Source organism: Varroa destructor, unplaced genomic scaffold (genome assembly GCF_002443255.2).
Source record: "Varroa destructor unplaced genomic scaffold, Vdes_3.0 BEIS01000005.1, whole genome shotgun sequence".
Lineage (NCBI taxonomy): Eukaryota > Metazoa > Arthropoda > Arachnida > Mesostigmata > Varroidae > Varroa > Varroa destructor.
Window position 1 is genome coordinate 7,409,615 of NW_019211458.1, and position 18,919 is coordinate 7,428,533.

At 39.8% G+C, this 18,919-nt stretch overlaps 2 protein-coding genes across 8 annotated transcripts in view; one reads left to right on the forward strand and one right to left on the reverse strand.

Annotated features, from left to right (window-relative positions):
- Positions 1-720: 720 nt before the first annotated feature.
- On the reverse strand, positions 721-7,380 carry LOC111251258 (uncharacterized). 3 transcript variants are annotated; one of them, XM_086990664.1, is made up of 5 exons: positions 7,362-7,380; positions 3,456-3,552; positions 2,801-3,001; positions 2,304-2,468; positions 721-2,166 (listed from the first exon to the last, which is right to left on the reverse strand). In XM_086990664.1, the coding sequence occupies exons 2-5, from the start codon at positions 3,541-3,543 to the stop codon at positions 1,898-1,900; spliced, it is 723 nt and encodes a 240-aa protein (XP_086846790.1). In that variant the 5' UTR covers positions 3,544-3,552; positions 7,362-7,380; the 3' UTR covers positions 721-1,897. The 3 variants fall into 3 exon arrangements, with proteins under 3 accessions (XP_086846790.1, XP_086846789.1, XP_022663408.1); XM_086990663.1 differs by lacking the exon at positions 7,362-7,380 and adding an exon at positions 6,827-7,342 and having other exon boundaries at positions 3,429-3,552; XM_022807673.2 differs by lacking the exon at positions 7,362-7,380 and adding an exon at positions 6,827-7,337.
- Positions 7,381-12,342: 4,962 nt separating this feature from the next.
- The window catches only part of LOC111251503 (cationic amino acid transporter 4-like), a 48,814-nt gene continuing 42,237 nt past the window's right edge, over positions 12,343-18,919 (forward strand). For 3 of the 5 annotated variants that reach the window (XR_002673819.2, XM_022808138.2, XM_022808137.2), the window contains exon 1: positions 12,344-12,638. Coding sequence is in view for 4 of the 5 variants with exons in the window: in XM_022808138.2 (XP_022663873.1) it covers positions 12,616-12,638 (23 nt within the window). In the remaining variant the exon portion in view is untranslated. Of the gene's footprint in view, positions 12,639-18,919 lie in introns of all 5 variants that reach the window. The other 2 variants (XM_086991770.1, XM_086991771.1) reach the window with 1 other exon arrangement.

The window sequence follows — 18,919 nt, forward strand, 5'->3', positions numbered from 1 at the left end:
ACAGACGCCTTAGAAAAGCTTTAGAACGTGACAACTGAATTGTTGGGCCACCGGTTCAATGGAAGAATAACCACCAAGGCTAAGAAATTTTACTACATAAACTGCGTCATAAGACAGCATAAGACAGCATTGATATCATGCGCTCGATAAATATAGATTTCAGGCGTTTCAGAGGCGCCCCTTACGAGAATAGTAAATTAATGCTTGGTATGAACCACGTAACCTTCGGGCCAGCAACCCTGAACAACAGTAGCACTAGCTGATACCTCAGGGGGGCTAGTCACTGTGTTGTAGTACGTCATGCCGTATGTTTTAGGTGCCATTGTTAAATAACATTTCTATTAGATATGATGTTTACTATAGGATTTTCTCATCGGCACCGTTTTTGAAACGTGTGTACCTGTACTGAAAGAAACTTGCTTTCGTTTGACGGGAGGCGATGCGTAACCTATGTGATGTAGTTTCGAAACTTCCCGGAACTTTGAATGTTCCTAAACCGCCAAAACGTAGAGTCATAGCGCTCAAATAGATAGCGGTAACTGTGGGAGCACAGCGCATTGTCACTTCACGAAAAAAAAAATAGTGGCAATTAGTAAAAACGGACATCAGGGATCGTTTCTACGACCTTTGATCAACTGTAGAAAGAACCAATTTTCATGTTGCTAACTGAAACGCCGTTTTTTTAATTGCATAGGCATTAAATACTTGATAACAAATATCTTAATTTTGTTTAAAAAGGACAAACAATTGAGTTTATTTACATATTCGTCTCTATTTACAAGGGTCTATGCACATTTCTGCATCGTATGAAAGGCTGAGTTTGGAGACGCAGGCGAAGAAAGAAGCCTCCGAGACAAAAAGGTACATTATCGTAAAATGAACAGATGTCATTTAGTAGAATGATTACCCGTTGCCAGTTAGGTACCCACATGTTTGGCGCTGTTGCAAACTCAATTATCGGCTCGCGAAGAAAACTGACAATCCTTAGCAATGAATCATCAATATCAGACGCGGTTTCGACATTTTGAATTGCAGCATCTACGAGCGATAGATTCTAACACATTGTATACTCGTTATTTTTGCATTGTTTCAATATATAATACACATCTCTTTTACGGTATCGTTTCCTCCGTAGATATGTCAGTAAACTTAATTCGGTTTCAACAGCCAATAAGGGACTGCCTAAATGCCTACGAACTACTTCACAAGAAACGTAAGACTACATCTTTTTGTCAGCTATCAGGTTTTTGTAAAAGCACATATCGTCTGTAGCAAACATTTTTTAAAAATTGTCAAACAATTTCTCTTGTTTCTGCAACGTGCAAAATGTGTGGCAAGCCTCCATCAATTTACTGGCCCAGCCTTATAATTGAGTATCCAATGGCAGAATCTGTAGAATTTAGTAATCGTTAAAAGGCGATCTCAAGCTGCACAATAGAACATAGCTATCAAACGCTTGATCTCTTTGTCTGGCCATTTCTGTCAATATCTGCTTCTTTTCTCTATGCTCACATGCATCATTTAAGCTATTGTTGTCCAAATATTAGCAGTTCTATCTTTACCGAAGATGCTGAGCTCTGTCAACTGGATAATTGTTACGGCGACGATGTATGGTGTTTGAACAGACAGGGGGCGAAAAATGCTATTTCAGGTCCAACTCGCTGGCGGGACAAAATGTAACTACAAAAATTAGATGCAAGTACAACACGAAGGACTAGCAAGGATGTCGCTACGGATTCGTTTGCCGAGATTATGTCTGGCCTATCCTAATTAGGTATTCGGCCGTAGTCTCAGGCATGTTCGGTCACAAACAACAGCGTGGTCCTCTGTCTGTTCTACGCTCTGACCAGTTCGGTCGCAGCACATCTCTCCCACAAAAAGGTTCCAGGTGACGCCCTCACACAAAATAGTAATTGAGCACTTTGCCGAATGGCGATACGCCGCAGTGTTCGTAGATTTTCCCACAATCAATTCCGCGAATTCCGCGCACGAGCGATTCAGCGTACGAGGGAAACATTCGTCCGACGGTCTCAGAAAAGAGGTCAAGGAAGCGTGCCATGGCCGGTTGCTTATCGAGAGTATACGATCCTAGCTCGCAGAACATCTTACGACGACATTCGCTGTCTCTTACATCCAGGACGTCGAGACCACGTTCCAGGAGTTCACCTGCGAAAAATACCGGAAAACATATTGGCACCAATAGGATACCAGCGGTGTAGCACATGCACATGTATTTACTGTTTCTTTTCAGCTAAGGAACCGATTTGGACCCGTTTAATCGTACTAGACAGTATCGGACCTACCTGGTTGGAGTGAACGTGCCAGTTGTTGAGGCTCGAGTGCCCGAGCTGCCTCATCAAAGCCAAACGACGAAAGCATTGGCGTTAATTGGTTGAGCAGCGGCGTCATACTACGAACAAACGCTGGAATCATGGACGGTGCCAATGTTGTCATGAAAAATGCTGACCCTGCAATAAACGTCGTAAATAAATCAACCAAAATATCAGTTTATTGGTACTCAGACGCGCGGCCATTGTGCACAGCTGCCTTCACTGATTCAAATTGTATCGACTAATAAACAATGGGTCGAATAGATTTACAAAGCTCTCTAATTTAAAATCATATTTTCGTCCCTTTTTGTTAAGGGGACCGCGATTAGAATACATAAAAAGCATATGAGTGATGAACATGCGACCGAGATTTGCTCAGGATAAGTTAAAGCATTGATAATTCTAACGCAAGCAACGTGGTAATCACGATGCCTGAATTATATTTTTGACAAATCAAAAACAAAACCCACCGAGAAGCATAAGCGGAAGCCACAGCGGCAAAAGGAAGGGTGAAACTGCAATGGCGGCTAGAATGCCACCGGTTCTTTCAGCGAACTCAGCTCCGAGTGAGCGGGCCGTTGCCGAAATTTCCTCAGCGAGGCTCCTCCGTGCGCGAGACTGCATCCAGTTTCGCACCATTTCCTTTGTTGCCACTTGCATAATACCGGTCACTGTAAATATCGTTGGGACGATTACTACAAAACCTTGTTATAGTTCCTGAACGTTGGGAATAGTTCCTGAACTTTGGTATTTTGGGGAACGTTGGTATAGTTCCTGAACATCGATTGGGATGCAGTTGTTAAATTGAAGCTTCCGACATACGTCCACCATCATTAGCGGGTAATAATTCGAAGTTACTTTTTGCAAGACTTGAAAGCTTTAGCGAAAATGGCCTAGCTACATGCGCGTGCACACCACAAGGGCACATACTTTAGTACGTACTGCTATACCGTAGTGTATAGTCTGTGACTACAGCTACACGACACTAACGAGCAGGAGTATACGTGAAACGTATTTTGACTCTATTACAGTAAGCTTAAGGATTGTTGCAAAGTATGTATGCCAATCATCATACGTATGTACGTGTTGCCTCACGACCTGGTAAATAGATGCATGTGTACGCACTTATTGGATCCGCGGCAGCTTGGTTGATAAGTAACACGATGAGAAACCCTGCTGTCGACTGGCGGTAATACGAACTAGCATAGGCCATTGCGTGCACCTTTAAGAACAGAGAAACGAAAAGGCAAAATCTACAAATAAACGGAAACTAGACAAAATAAGAGGTAGTTAATAGATGATGAATAATTAGCTGCAATTAGCATTGTAAGTGTGACGATTATGTACGACTTTCATACGTCGAAACCTATTTATGTTGCTACACGAATTACCTTACCAGTAGGTCTTACGTAAAGGAAATCTCTAAGGCTATCGTAAAGACCGTATTAAATGGTGAAACAAGTTCTATGCGCCAAGGTCTTTACCAACGTTTATGCGCCTTCAAATGTGAACTTGTGGTTCAACAGTAATTACATAAGCCAGAGATAATATAGGTATCGGCGCTAGCTAAGAACTCGTCCTCGTATAGAGTAGGGAAATATAGGGGACAGTATAGGCAGTTTATTTGTTACGTGCTTAACTATCTTTGTTATGTTACGCTACATTCGCGTACTTCACGGGTCGTGTTCTGTATCCTGGCAAATGAACATTGCTTATATAGAAAAAACTATGATAATTGTCTTGCCATGTCGTATATGCAAGGCCAAAAGCTATAACCAAAAGAGACAGTATATTTCGAATAGCTGCAAGTATGCCTCTTGAGCAGCCGGGGGTAGTACATTACGCTAAATTGATGAACAGTCATGACCGTCAGGTGGAGTCAAGGAGGTTCTGGAGAACAAGACACGAAACATTGTTACAGCTGTTTCTCGCTTCTCTAGAAAATTCGTCTTTAACCCCTATATGTGTCATTATTTAGAACATTCAAATGCTGGTTTCTTATTGTAAGACCTATAAAATACCAGTTACGATCCTTGTTAACCTAGCTAGCTCCGCATTAAGTGGCTACGATTTTATCACGCAGATATCTCGACGCTTTTTGAAAAGGCAGATATTTCATTGTACATGTGCTAAATAACGCACAAAATCACTGGTGGTCCATACAGTCTTACTTAGAGCTCGTATAACACCCATCCTGAAGGGTCATACGGTAATACCCCAGGCGTCTGTAACAGGATCTTAAAAGTGGATTCATAATTACAGCTGTTCTTTAGTCTATAAGATACAGAGGCTAAAGTAACTTCTGCAGTGACAATCAATCTCAACGGCTGTATTATGTAAACCTTGGCCTTCTCTATAAAGTGCTGAATAGATTCTTTTTATCTTTCTCATAACAGACCATTCCCCGCTGACCAGAAATTTTCGAAGTTCGTGGGTTCGTCCCTCTGAGTAAATGCTTTAGAGTGTAACTGACCTATAGTAGATGCTAATCGAGAGCCCAATAAAGCACTAAGTTTATACGTGAAGGCCTCGACAATAATCGGCCTCGTTTTCAAAGCAAACTGCCACTAAGCTAATTAGAGCAAGTTCACTGCTTAGCTTTTTCAAGCATTAACTGGATGAAGTCACAATGATTTCTCATTATAAGTGAGCACCCCACTACACAATTCCTTGCCTAGAATCGTTGAACGTCAGACCATAAGAAGCGCCTCAGACCCCCCGACATCTATCAGTCAGGGAAACTAACCAACGTAAATAAGGCAAAAACTTTGTTTGTTTCTGCCCGCGTAATAGTATTCATTATATCAACATACGATAAAACTTTCACTTAACAAAAAGAAAGAGCGGAAATTGCTACGATTAATATCCGTTGCTGCACCAAACAACACGACTCGGAAGAAACCTCCCGAGAGAAGTGTATCAAGAAAATGTAAATGTCATATTAGGAAGCAGATTTTTTGCAGATTCACAGATATATTGATCATATTTACAATTCAAAATTCAGCATAGATGGTACAATAGTTGCTGGCGAAGATAGGTAACCGCCATTGAGGGTACTGATAGCGAGTGGTGAGTATGGACGTCGTTAATTAAACTTGGCCGGAATAAAAAAATCCTACGTTGCAGGCTGAAGATCAAAATTTCAAGCTGACGAATCCGCCAGTCAGCTGTCTAGGCAAGGCTGATAATTAGGAATTCACTGAAATCATAACGCCAACAGCTGTTAAGCCTGTCGAACCTGTGTGCTACCGCAAATGTTTGAGAACTTTCTTTAAGTAGATCACATGAATTCACGCGAACGGTGAAGGCTATTTAGAGCTTGGACGACAAGGACACAACGAGTATTCGGTAGCTCAATGAGGAAAAACCTACTAAATTTAAGAAATCTGTACGATACAAGCATCTGCAAGTACAGCCTGACTTCGGCATAGAAGACGGATATCTGTCTAAGTACAACTCGGCCATGTCCTAAATTATAGAAAATTATGATCGCTCTCAACAAAGTGGAAAGTTGTTATCTTTTTCAAAGATGGCCCTTTCAAGTAGCTTGCTTTAGCAATATACAATTGCGGAAGCAAATAACGCGATGCCTATAGCGTTCCCATTTATGAATGTACGTGAACCAATACTGCGGATCATACGACAAATTTCACCATCAATATGTAAAAGAGAGAACAGTTTAATAGGGCATGTTGCAGATGACGTCACTGCAACACATGGAGACGGAAAGCAGATATCTATGACAATTACTTTTAATGCTATACGTTATAAATGGATATGCAATCATAAGATATACAAGTTTATAATACGATATTTTTATAACAGCATATTATAATAGGTATTAAACCGGTGGGGGATTAGTTAGAAAGTCAATTTAATCAAATTACTTTGAATCACAAAGTTTTCAAGTGTCGATAAATTGTCCTACTTTTATCAGGTACTTTTTTCCAGAACCCAAGTATCGCTTCAGGCAAAAATTTCTGTTTACTTACTAGTCATGGTATAAGATTAAATCTAGCAAGCATGTAGCATAATCACGCGAGCATCTAAAGAGACCCCCCCAGAAGTACTGATCTGTACACCCTTTTAATAATATCCAATAGAAATATTGTTGTTATTAGTGAGATTCCTCACGCAGCCGATCTTAATTTTTCAGACATTTGGTGTTAATGAGAAAATTTATTCGATCCGAGTATCTCCCTGACGTCTATTATGGTTAACAACAGCCATAAACGCTGTAAATATCCGATTAGGTTGCCAGCACCCGAGTCTGCCTACGGGACGGTTTGCTTCATACTGAACGGCTTGACAAGGTTTACAAATCATTATAAATTTTATCCGAAGCATCTGTACTCTTTAGCCCAATTTTTTGTATTTGCATAATAACAGTAATTGTTGTGACGTTAAGCTGAAGCGCGGAAGTCTTCGAAACGTTCAGAAGGGTGTTGTTTGTGACAGTTTACTGAGATAATCGTAGCACTAATCAATATACTTACTGTGGAAAGAATATCCACGGCGAGGTGAGCGTCGACGCTTTTTTAACGGAACACAGTTAGAATAACTTCTTTCCCTACTACAGCTAACTCATTCGTGTGTAGTTCACGAATTCAATCAAACCCTTGGCACGGTACAGCTCCTCCAAATGACCTTTCTTCTATTGCACCGCCTCCGATTGTGACTGCGGTGACGATTGCAGAAGGACTGAGCTATTTCGTTCGCCGTCAACAGAAACACTCTGGGAGAGGAGACGACGGCCATCCGCCATACCGCGAGCGTCCTCCCATCACAAGCAGCAGGCCACACTCTACTGCGGGGGCTCTATGGCTATCCAGCAAGCTATTCTTTCTTTCTTTTTCTCTTTTCATAGCTAGTCCTCCTGTCGTAGCCTAACGTATACACACAAAGTCTAGAGAAAGATCTAGACGGCGTAAGATAGCAGATACCGCTATACTGCAGACTGACTGTACACGCATACCCAGTAAATCTTTTGAAGAAACGGTAGTTTTTACAAAGTGTAGCCAGAGGACGTACCTATATTGTATGTTGTAGCTACTCATAGCTTCGTTCAGCGCTCTCGGCCTGAACACATACAAATAGAACTTCTGTATGGTGCACCAGCATAGTCAACACGACCGTCGCCACCACGCTCATCCAGAGGCGTTCTATCATCACATGTTTGAGATTGCACATGGCAGTACTCGCACGCACATGCACCCACACACACATCTACACAGATACCCACAATGAAGTTCGCAAATGTTTTCGTTGTGGATGTCGTCACCGTTGTTGATGCCGTAGCTGTGTCCATACGCGACTTCTATGCACGTACGGGCCGTGAAGAAAACTGCCTTCGTTTGCCGCGTCGAAACAGATCGATCGCATACGATAATTATCAAGGAATTTAATTTTTAAGAGGGGGTGAGCAAAACGAGAGTTCTTTATCCCGAAAGGGAGTGACCAATGCGACCTGATACGAATGGACCTGTCCTCTTTAACTGCTAGCGGAACAGAGAGAGAGAAAGAAAAAGGTCTGAGAGCAAATAAATAGTTTACGGCTGTCGGGGGTTACCGACCACAAGTCGTCGATCAGTGTCGAAGCTTGGGGGGTTAACAAGAGATCTAGGAGGAGAAGAGTTCGCCGACGACTTCTTCGAAAATATCGATACTAACCGTTCGCAGCAGTAGCTGGCTATTTATTGAGCGACGGCAACGCCAAGACCTACCTACGGCCACACCAGCCCGACATCACCCCAAATACGAACATTGTTGCGCAAAGTAAGAAGTAACAGAAGCAGTACTAACTTTCGCTTGAAAGTACTCGCAATGTCCGGCGTACGCACAAAAGATACGAGCCAATCTATTAACAACCCAACACGGTGGAAAGCGTGTCATTTTTTCTCGTCTGTTCTGTTGAATGCTCACTATAATCTACCTCTAATTGCTGCAGACTAAGCCTCAAGAAAAGGTCTCATGGTCAACAGAACCAAACCCGTTTTACCGAAACTACACTACAAGGAGGCCCCTTAATTATGCAGCTTTAGCAATAAAGTACAGTTATATTTTACCTCTATAACGATTGTGGTAATTGCAAAGACCTGCGTGGAGCTATCTAAAGTAATTCTCAAGTGACATAGTACACCTCTATCTATTTTTTTTACCATGTCAATCGATTAGTTACTTTTTTTTATTGCACCAACTTGGACAACATATTTCTAGCTTCGTCATTTCTTTCTATTGCTTTTACCAGTCATATCGCGTTGTTCTATCGATTGATCGGTGGTTCGGAAATGCTTTAAGTTGGCTGCTCTATATTTGCCCTAGAGGCGAGGCACCCTTGCTTCATCCGTCAAACTGCTAAATAAGTGAGAGAAATGAATGACCCCATTCACGAAAACTGTGTAGTCGCCCCCGTACGGACATCGTCCGTGTTTTCCATTTTCAACGGGTGTCAGTGGGAGGATTTTATAGATCTGATTTTTATTCAGTTAAGGAAAACATCACTCTCGTAGTAACTGGCATAGTCTTAAAAAGGCTTACTTCTAGTCCACCTAACTATTTGAACTTGTAAACACGTCGAATATTGTCGAGTACAACTTGATGGTCTACTTATGATAAAAGCACGCCACTAAGATTCGTGTTAGACCATTTGAAAATATAGGCTCGCTTTACGTGTCTCTACACAACAGCGGCTACGCACCGTTGCATACTAACATTGTTCCGCTCATTTATCCACTTCGTAGAAGAAACCCCTTTTTTTTCTTAAGCATTATAGGTGCTAGTCTGAAATATGTATTTGTGAAGTTACCAAGTTAATGGTTCTGCTGCGTTTCGCCACTCCGGATCATTGCGTGTTATTTGAAGCAACGGCAATACATCAATGATCTATTGTATTCAAATACTCAATATTCCTTTGCTGTCCTAGTTGACGGGCAGTGCCTACATTAGTACGATAGATAATATCCATCTCTAACGATAGGCAACTCCCCTTCGCTTCGCAGTTATGAGCATCATATCCTCGTTTGGGGAAGCTTACTACAGAGGGGCCGACGTGATACGGTGGTCTTCAAGTAATAGCGGCTTACTAAAGTTTCATTCGTCACAATTTAATTTCAAGATAAGTTTACGCGCACCTTCTGTCTTCTTTGCGAAACAGTGGCAGTGCAGAGATCAGGGACAATCAGTAAAATTTTGCATCACAATACGTTTTTTGAGCAGCAGAGGAGCAGAGCGAAAACTATTTTCTCTATCGTAAAACTAGCAAAAATCCACTCGCTTTAAATTACTACTAGGACTAATTGAATCTTACTGGTAAACTTCTTATTGCTACTCTCCGTAGTATATAAAGAAGAAAGCATCTAATCGCATGTGCAAGTTTATCGTTAGAAAAAAAATTTGCCTCGGAAAAAAAAATTTATCGATAAGTATAACTAAAGCTATGCACCCATTTTTCTGCACAATGGAATTTCTTCATGTAATTTTTTGAGCTTGTGGTGTCTCCGACGAACGAAATACATTATCTACCCATAGTTACGCACATTACGATGAAATACTCTCATCTTGATAAGAACAGCGAATATTTCTTATCAACGTGGGGGATATGAGTTCTGAGGAACTCCAGAATCAGCTTCACCGTCAAAATCGACTCCTCAGCCTTCGCACCTTCCTTAACCAACGTAGTCGAGAGATCGATGGCGGGCGAGGCGGTTTCACGCTGTGAGACAAACGACAATTGGTACCAGAGACTCCACTCTGGGGGATGAGATGGGGCACCACCTAGTATATAGTAATCGAACAACCGTCAGACAGAACAACCGCTTTAACTTCAAATGCAAAATGTAAATAATAGTTTGTGTTATTTTTAGCTCATGTGCCAATAAATGTATACCCCCAAAGAGTGTTATCTTTGAAAATGGATTACCAAAAAACGCTCTTTCATCTTCGTATGTACACAGCCGACATTAGCATACACAAAGTGGCACGCAAAACAGCACAAAAGTATCGGCTGGGGGGAGTGTACCATGCTTTCCTCTTGGACGTGCCGTAAGCATACATTGCAATTAACGTTTATTAAGTATTATTAATTTATTTACTCATTTTGCAAATTTTGGAGATCAATTAGAGTGCACGCGATTTACTGGCTCAATCCTGCAGCGAACATGTGTCCCGTACTCACGTAACGAGGAACACTGTTCACAGCTAAATACTCTGGTTAACGCACAACTCCCCGTCGATCTGTGACCGATTACAAACAACGATCACCGTTATTTTAGCAAAAAAAAAATAAATAACATATTTCTTTCTATTACAACACGTTTTCATCTCTGCAAATATGCGCATTGGTTGTAGGCAACGCCTTTCGGAGTTATTGCAAATATGTAAGGAAAAGGTTTAAAAAAAATTAAGTAAACGTAAAAAAAAGAGACACGAATTGCATAGCAATATGTGTATTAATGACGAGAGTCACAGTTTCATAACTAAGCCTTTGTAAAGGTGAAAATCTTGACTCGTAGTATGAAGTCAACGGTGATCTGCTAAAAAAAAGTAACGATGTGAGTTTAAAAACATCATGACAAACATACAGTTGAATTCGTTCACGATGAGAGGTGCATCTCTTCCAGCCTATTTCTTTTTAGATATATTTCGGTTTAATAAATACCGTTCTGGAGCACAGCTAGGGCCTACGAACTCTGATCGTCGTGAATTTACAAAAACGAAAAAAAAAAAGTCACAAAATACATGATTCGGCTGCTGTGAACATATAACCCTTCAAGCTAATCATACATATTTTTTTTATAAGTCTGTGTATTTTATGGAGTCAGTTTGTATTGCGGCAGGTACGAATAATTGTCCCTGAAATAGTTTAGTAGGTAACACATGTGCATGCTAATCCTAACAACCCGTTATAGTCTAAATTCAAACCCGAGTATAGACAGAGTTCGCTTCGTAGTGGGGGCCGGCTGACTGCTAAAATGCCTGACGATCGAAACGTAGTCCGGGTAATATAATAATTAATAGGTATTTCCGTCATTGTTGCAATATATAACGGCCAGATACAGAGCAGGACAATCGATTTTGTACCGGTAGTAGTGACACCGAAAGGATAATGAGGCCAAGTTGCCGAGATGGCTTCTTATTTTAAGGATAATGTGGTCGGCCAAGCCGTTATGCTACGGACAAGGGGCGTCTTGGGAGTTACGTTACCGCCAAACCTACTATTTTTTTTTACAGCGGAAGGTATCTGCGGCCAGCCGCATCAGCGCCTGCTCGGGCTTGTGTCAGGTTGATAATTGAACTCCTACTCAATACTAGTTCGAATCCGTGGTGGATAGCCCGGACACGTAGAAGAAGCTCAAGGCTCATATATTCAAACGATATCTATGGGTGGACCACCATACGTGTCAGAATAATATACGCGAATTCATGTTCTATATTGTCACAGATATAGCCATGATGTTTCAAGTTAGATACTAGACGACGAGGATCGGACTAAATTTTAAACTGCGCGCTACGGAATGATATTGGTACAATAAACATGCTTACGCAGAGGGACCCTTTTACCGTATGTCCAAAAGTGAATGCTTGTATATCATCAGAGCGTTACGACTCTGTTGCATTCTCCACAACAATCAGACCCCCTGAAGATATAATGGTAATATGAAATTGTTTTTTGCCTAATTTTTCTTTAGCTACAGGTAACGTAGAGTACATAAAACGTGGAACCTATATGGTGCAAAAATCAAGCATAACTCACTGTGAAGGGTTTGTCAGGGTAATACGCAGTTAAGTAAATTCAAATTTTCAACATAATTTTCACTCTAGTAATATAAAAACCGAAATTCTATTATGTCCCTGACCCTTCTTCAAGCATTTGGCGCGCAATATTGAAAACTCCTATTCAGGACGTTTCCAGCAATGAGTCTTCCTGCACAGCCGGCTCGTTAAAATTTTACGATGGCCTAGTTTACAGGGCTTGATTATTCGAATAGTAGTAATGTCTTGCTAGACAGCTTTGTAGAAACGGAGCCCCATATTTCATATCAGTGGACAAATGGCTGTCGTTGTGATTGTTTCGAGTAGAAGGTGTTAGAATTGAGTTGAAGATTACAGTTAGTTGTCATGGACACGTAGAAAAGTACTGCGATGGGCGCAAGTTCGTCTACGTCGCGCACAAACTGTAGTTTAAATGTTACGCCGCCGGTGTTATACTCAGTAAAATCGGCCAGCCAATATTGTTCTTCCTAAGAGGTTTTGCTTTTTCGGGCTGGACGTTTGCCGTAGTAGGATTATGTCAACCGCTGTGTCTACAAGGTGCGTGAGCCCCATGGCGCCATTCTGGAGTAGCTAAAGCGTCTGTATTAGAAAATAGAGTAATTCAGAAAGTACTAAGATTGTATATTGCTGAAGACTCTACACAAAGAGCCTTATATGGCTTAAAACTTGAGCTGTACGTAAAATACGTGTAATCTTGGTAAATAAGTTGTGACCATATAAATGGCCAAATATATAACCAAAATTGTCTGTTAAGTTTTTGAAAAGTATTGACCTTGAAATATCGTATATCTTCACAGCTGGCATATCTGAAATAACCTAACGAATACTTTAATTTAACCTAAAACTGGATTTTTTTTAAAACGCTTAGATCATTACATCAACGCATTGACTTAATCTATTTCATGCGTTTATAAAGTATGACAATAGAAGGTTCAGATGGTATAAGACGGCACTGAACAAGTTGAAGCAATATGTATGAGAGAAAGATATCTTTGAGTAGCATTTTATTTTTATTTAAATTTGAACTATAGTCGCGTATACGTGGGGATCGATTTTAACGTGAGGGAGGCTAGAGTTGTATGAGGCAAAATGTACCTAATGCTATCGCTGAAAGCCCCGGCACTACGAAACAGGAAAAATTAAACCTCTATGTTTGTGTGCTAATGTGATAAAATTGATTCTGCAGAAAGGACGGTGAGTTAATTCAAGTTAGGCTTATGCTTTCGTGACAGTGAGCTCTGTATAACAATTGTGGTTAGGAATGATTTTAATACTTTGATACATAATCGCGATTATCTACAGTGTGGTGCATATATTTTCAATCACGTTTTATGCTAATAAGGCCGTCAAGATTTCAAAAACACATATAAACAATAATAATAATAACAAAAAAAAAAATAATCACCTGTGGTAAACACGACATCTTTGTGTAACTTGACGTATATATGCATTCGTATTAAGCTAAGTTGTAGTCTGACGACATTCAATTCTATTTCTTTATAGAATTAGCATTGATGACATCTTCATATAAGCTTTATATGCAGTGATCTTCGGACAGATCATGTGATCTAACTCATTTCAATGGTTCTAATCAAACGTAAGTGGCGTTCAGTCTGCTTTTGAAAACATAGCTTTCGAAGTATTGCAATTGTGGTAGACAAAAAAAAAATCTTCGTTTGTTTCGTTGTTTAACAAACGTTCGATAATCGTAACAATAAAATAACAAATATCTCGATAAACTGCCCTAAACGCATGCGTATCTTCTTCGAAAATACTCGAAATCCAATATTAATACTTTAGATGAACGTTTCCTTGCTGAAAAATGGGAACGGCCCGTATAGCTATTGTCGCATGCAACCCTCCCCAATACCTGCCTTAAACTAGTCTACATTGTTACACCCTCTACGTTTATTCACGTAGCTGTAAAACAGGCTTTCTCGATCATCGTCGAATTTCCAAACTCAAAGGCGTTTTCAAGTTCCCCTTACAGTTGTTGTTAACAACCCGTGTGGGGCAAACGACCTTCTAATCGCCAGATTAATATATCTTTTCAGTTTGAATTGTTTAAAAGGGCCATAAGTTTTAACTTACTATATTTGAACCTTTAGTAACAGCGACAGTGTCCTTTTTTAGTATTACATAAAGTTAATAGCGTTTAAAACCTACAGTCCTAAGAATATGGGTAGAGTCTGACGGCCATTATTTGAAGCTTAACTGGTTCAATTTTGACCATTAAAATGTAGCTTATTGTTGTTACGACAGGCTCTGTTTCCTCATTGGGTTATATCGAAACAAAGTGGTCTGCTTATTCTTGATTCCATTTTCTAATCGTTCATTGCTTCGTTTAGTAGTATGAGACGGATTGTTACGGAGCATTACTATTAACTTCCTATGCACTACCTTATTTTGTTACCTAATTGACTGGGATGATCTCATTCTACTTCAGCCACAGCAGGATAGTGTTGGTAGCTTTGAGCTTCTTCAGTCGACTTATCTTTCAGCCCTGACTGTTGATAATTTGCACTTTCACGTCTCCATTAGCAGAACTTGATGTCCAAGTCTCAGTGCTTCAAGTCAATTCCAAAAAGAGTTCACAGTAGTTTGATAGTGGAAAACGTTTTAAAAGCCTTTGTGCTCGTCTACTAGTATCGTTATTGTGCCTAAAGGGCTTCTACCGAAGAGACAAGTAGAAGCTTTGTTGCCAACAGGCCGATACAGTTCCAAATTCACTCTATTAGCAAAATGCACCGTTCCTTACTAGTTAACGAGCCTTTTTTTATGTTCGCCTTGTCTTTCTTGGAAAAAGATGTACCTAATTAACTGCGACTGGTAACCTCTTTCACTCGCATATGCCGTACGTGTCTATAGAATGAGAACGCGAAGGCTCAGTGCCGTCCTCTGAGCCAAAGTCCTACCAAAGACAGGGCGTCTAAAAGGGGTCGTTTCGGTGTCTCCTTTAATAGCTTCATCGGAATAGTAAAATAAATGATTCCTGCACTAATAGAACAAGATGGTTACGTGGTAGACAATAACATGGGCAAAGGTTACAACTTCATGGCTCAAGAAAGGACAGGAACTTGTTAAACGGAAATGCAATGGCTAAACTGAGTAGAATGAACCTCGAAAAGAAGTTAAGAAACGTCCCGTCGGACCGTTATCGTTTGGAGCAGGTTATTGGCAGCTCTGTGATTTGAGCATAGTTAAACAAAGGATTGATTATCGAAGAAGCAGCTGTCATAACAAAAGGAACAGCATTCGATTTTATCTCGGGGAAAACGAGGAGTTATTGAAGAAGCTAGAAAAACTAACAGGTACCGACATGGATGTTCTTGCTTTCATGATCCCGTCACGAGCCATGCGAGTCGCCTCTGTCGCTTTGCCACTGTTAGTGAAAACAAACCCTGGGATGGGCTTTAAAGTTGACAAATCAACGTTTCGAAAAGTTTCAATAAACATGGCTTTTGTGTCGTATGTAGGTACCCTTCGGGTAAATATAGTCGACAATTGGTGACGAAGAGTAATTTTACCTGAGCGTAATGATACAATACTTTGTTAGAGTATGCATATATATATATATATATATATATATATACATACATATATGCAGGTGCCGAAAAATGTATATGCTGTTTAACGGGCCATAACTGCCTTGTCATTTAGGGCATAATTATGTGGGAATGATAAACTAAAAACATTAGCTTTTTGAATCAAAAGCTAAATTTAAGATGTTATTGGAAGTATGAAAATGTAGCAGGAGTACAAAGAAATGCTACAGTCAGTTCCAAACCTATGCGACTTTCAATTAATGGGATAAAAAGTTAGTTTAAAACGGATAGAATTGTACAAATTGTTGATGGACATTGTTCCGGAAGACCAAAAACATCGACCGATAAACCTAAAAGTACGAAAGTATCCCAAAAATCTATAGGAAAATCAAGTTACGAACTTGCCATCAGCAGATCAAGTACTTGTCGTATTTTAAGACGTTATAGGTAGAGAAATTATATCTTACAAATGATAAATGCTGTCCCTAAAAATTATCTGGACCCAAAAAATAATGTCGTCAATAACTTGAAAAAAAAACAGTATGCATAGTTTTCGGAAAAAAAAATTGAGCGTTAACATAATTGCCCTTACTGGGCAATTAGTAATGATTTAAATTTTTTACTTATATACATATATATTATGTTATTACAGCAGTTACTATATGATGCCACAATCCAAATAAAGAATTAATCGTACTGCTCTTTTTTTACAATACTGTGATTGGTGACAACTAATTTCATTTACTGCAACAATCTATTCTACTAGGCTCTTACGGGAACTTTACGTGAAGATGGCGAATTTTATCTTCGACAGTGCGGAGCACTTGCGCACTATTATCGTTATTTAAGAGTATATCTTCATGAGAGTGCACATCTTCAAAAACGGATAGTCTGCCCGCTCCCCAGACCTGATTTCACTAGGCCTTTTTTTTTCCAACAAGATACCTTGAAAATAAAATCAACGACAAAGAAAGCTAGCTTCACTTGAAAATTTGAGGGCCTTAGTCGACCAAAATGCACCGCAATTGAAATTCGTAAATGAATAGTTTCTTGCTATCAGCAATATATTGAGCAGAACGATAATAAATCTACGGTAGGAGAAAAGGTTATGCATCTTATCTAGACTCTTTATATTCATTATGAAACTGAAGTTATGATCATTTAAGTTGTGAAGACACTTTTTGGCATTCTTCTACTAAGAATAGATTTCGTGTTTTTCACTAAAATTTGAAAAAACGACGGATTCAGAGCTCCTCTAGTACGATGATACTTGGAAGAAAAACGCTGTTTAATATGTCTCGAATTAGATCTTGCCTAGATTAGGCTAGTAGAGACTACCTGCGTGTAGAATAATTTCATAGAAATGAAATTTAAACATTTATAAAACAGTCGTGAATTTTATATGGCGTTGTATCTGCTGTTCGATATCACCATTTCTGAAACTAAACAGAAGTTTCCGTGTTAACATATAAACCTATCTATGATATTTTTCATATAACAGTGTTTCGTTGAAAAAAAAAACCCGCCAGGACATCTGATGAAACATTAGCTTTTTAAAGGTGCACTGTACAGTTAAAACTCTAAGGGTAAAGGCTCTAAGGGTACCGCAGCTGAGGCTGGTAGTAATATGTTTAGTCTTAGAAATATTAGCAATTGGCAACTGGTACGCATTTACATTGAGGACAAAAGATCCCTTTCTGGTTCCTATAATGCTGTCAAATCCTGCATAATGATTTATCTTCGAGAAGCGAAGAACGCAATAAACAACAACTGACCTTCACAACAACTGAGTTATTTTGATTGGTAGGGCCCATCTGTCTAGCAGTCAGCTGAAGAATATCTGCAATGTCAAGACATTGCCGATAACGGTAAGCTGATGACGCATGATGTTATGGCACGTTTTTACTTTTATTTCTTCCAGTCGCTTGTGTTTTGTTGTAAACCTTGTCCTTAATTTATCCGCACAAAAAGGTCGATTGGCATCAGATCCGACAGATGAACAGGGAGACCTTTTCGTTCAACCTGTAGATTAAAAGTTGCCCAGTGAGCGAAATGTCTTGACTAATTGTGCTACCTAATTTAAATGTAGCTTGACGGCCTCAGTTAATTTGCAAAAAGCAATTTTTTACTTGTAACCTCTTAAACTTGGTTTGCTGATGCCATGCTCGTGATTGAGGAGCTTCACATATTTTTCCCTTGTTCCGCTATAACTTTCCATTATCCGTTCTCGGCAAGTAAAGCTCGCTGGTGTCCTTGGTCGTCCGAAACCTTGTCTATGGATACCTTGATTAGTTTCATCCGCCTCAAACTTACCGAAAATTGATCCGGAAGCTGATCCACCTATTATTTCCAATTAGTTACGTTAAGCGTTGAATGGCGGTTTTTTTCAGTCAAAAAATCACAGAATTAATTCCGTTCTGTCATTGGAAATTATCCATTTTCGGATCGCAGCAGGCCCGCGTAGCTATTTAATAGCAACATACAGGTCAGGCATTTCCTGTGAGATAGTCATTTTCTAGGAAGCAATGATTCATTACTACGCCACCCCACTGGACTAGGAAAGGGTGTGGAGGCTTGTAACAGCTTCAACTATACGTCAGTTACTTTTTTACTGCACTAATATGAAAGTAGTTTTATACATTTTCATTGGTGCTCAAAACAAGAAATGGCTAGGACGGATCACAGCCAGCGGTCAACCTTACGTTATCGGAAAGAAATCAATCTCTATCACACTTCAAGGGTCCTGTTAGGACCCTTCTATACGGAATTTCTCAAACTAGTAAAACAATTGAATACTAAATAATAGATCCGAGCAATCTTATAGCAAAGTGAGCCTTATCGACTTTCGATTTTGCTAATTTATCAGCAAAATTATCTAACCTAAGCTAGCCTAACCTAACCTAACCTAACCTAACCTAACTTGCAAGCATTTAGCCATTCCGACGACTGCCTTTCCGCTCAGTGAAAGCCGTACGCCTGTCAAATCTCACTTGATAAGGGTCGTGTTACTGCGAAAGGTTTAGACATTTGTTCCTAAACCGATTATCTTGCCTTCCTGAAATAGCAAAACAAAATGTTTGTTTTGCCTTTGTCTCACGAATTTTCTGCCATTTTCTGGCTCTGGAATATTGTTATATATATAGCTTTTCATTTAGCAACCAGCATGTATATATATGGCCTAAACAGTTTCCTGTAGAGGTATACTCTGTACTGTATCATCCATTACATATTTTATTATGGAAGTTTTTCTGTGCTCCATAAAGCATAAACGCA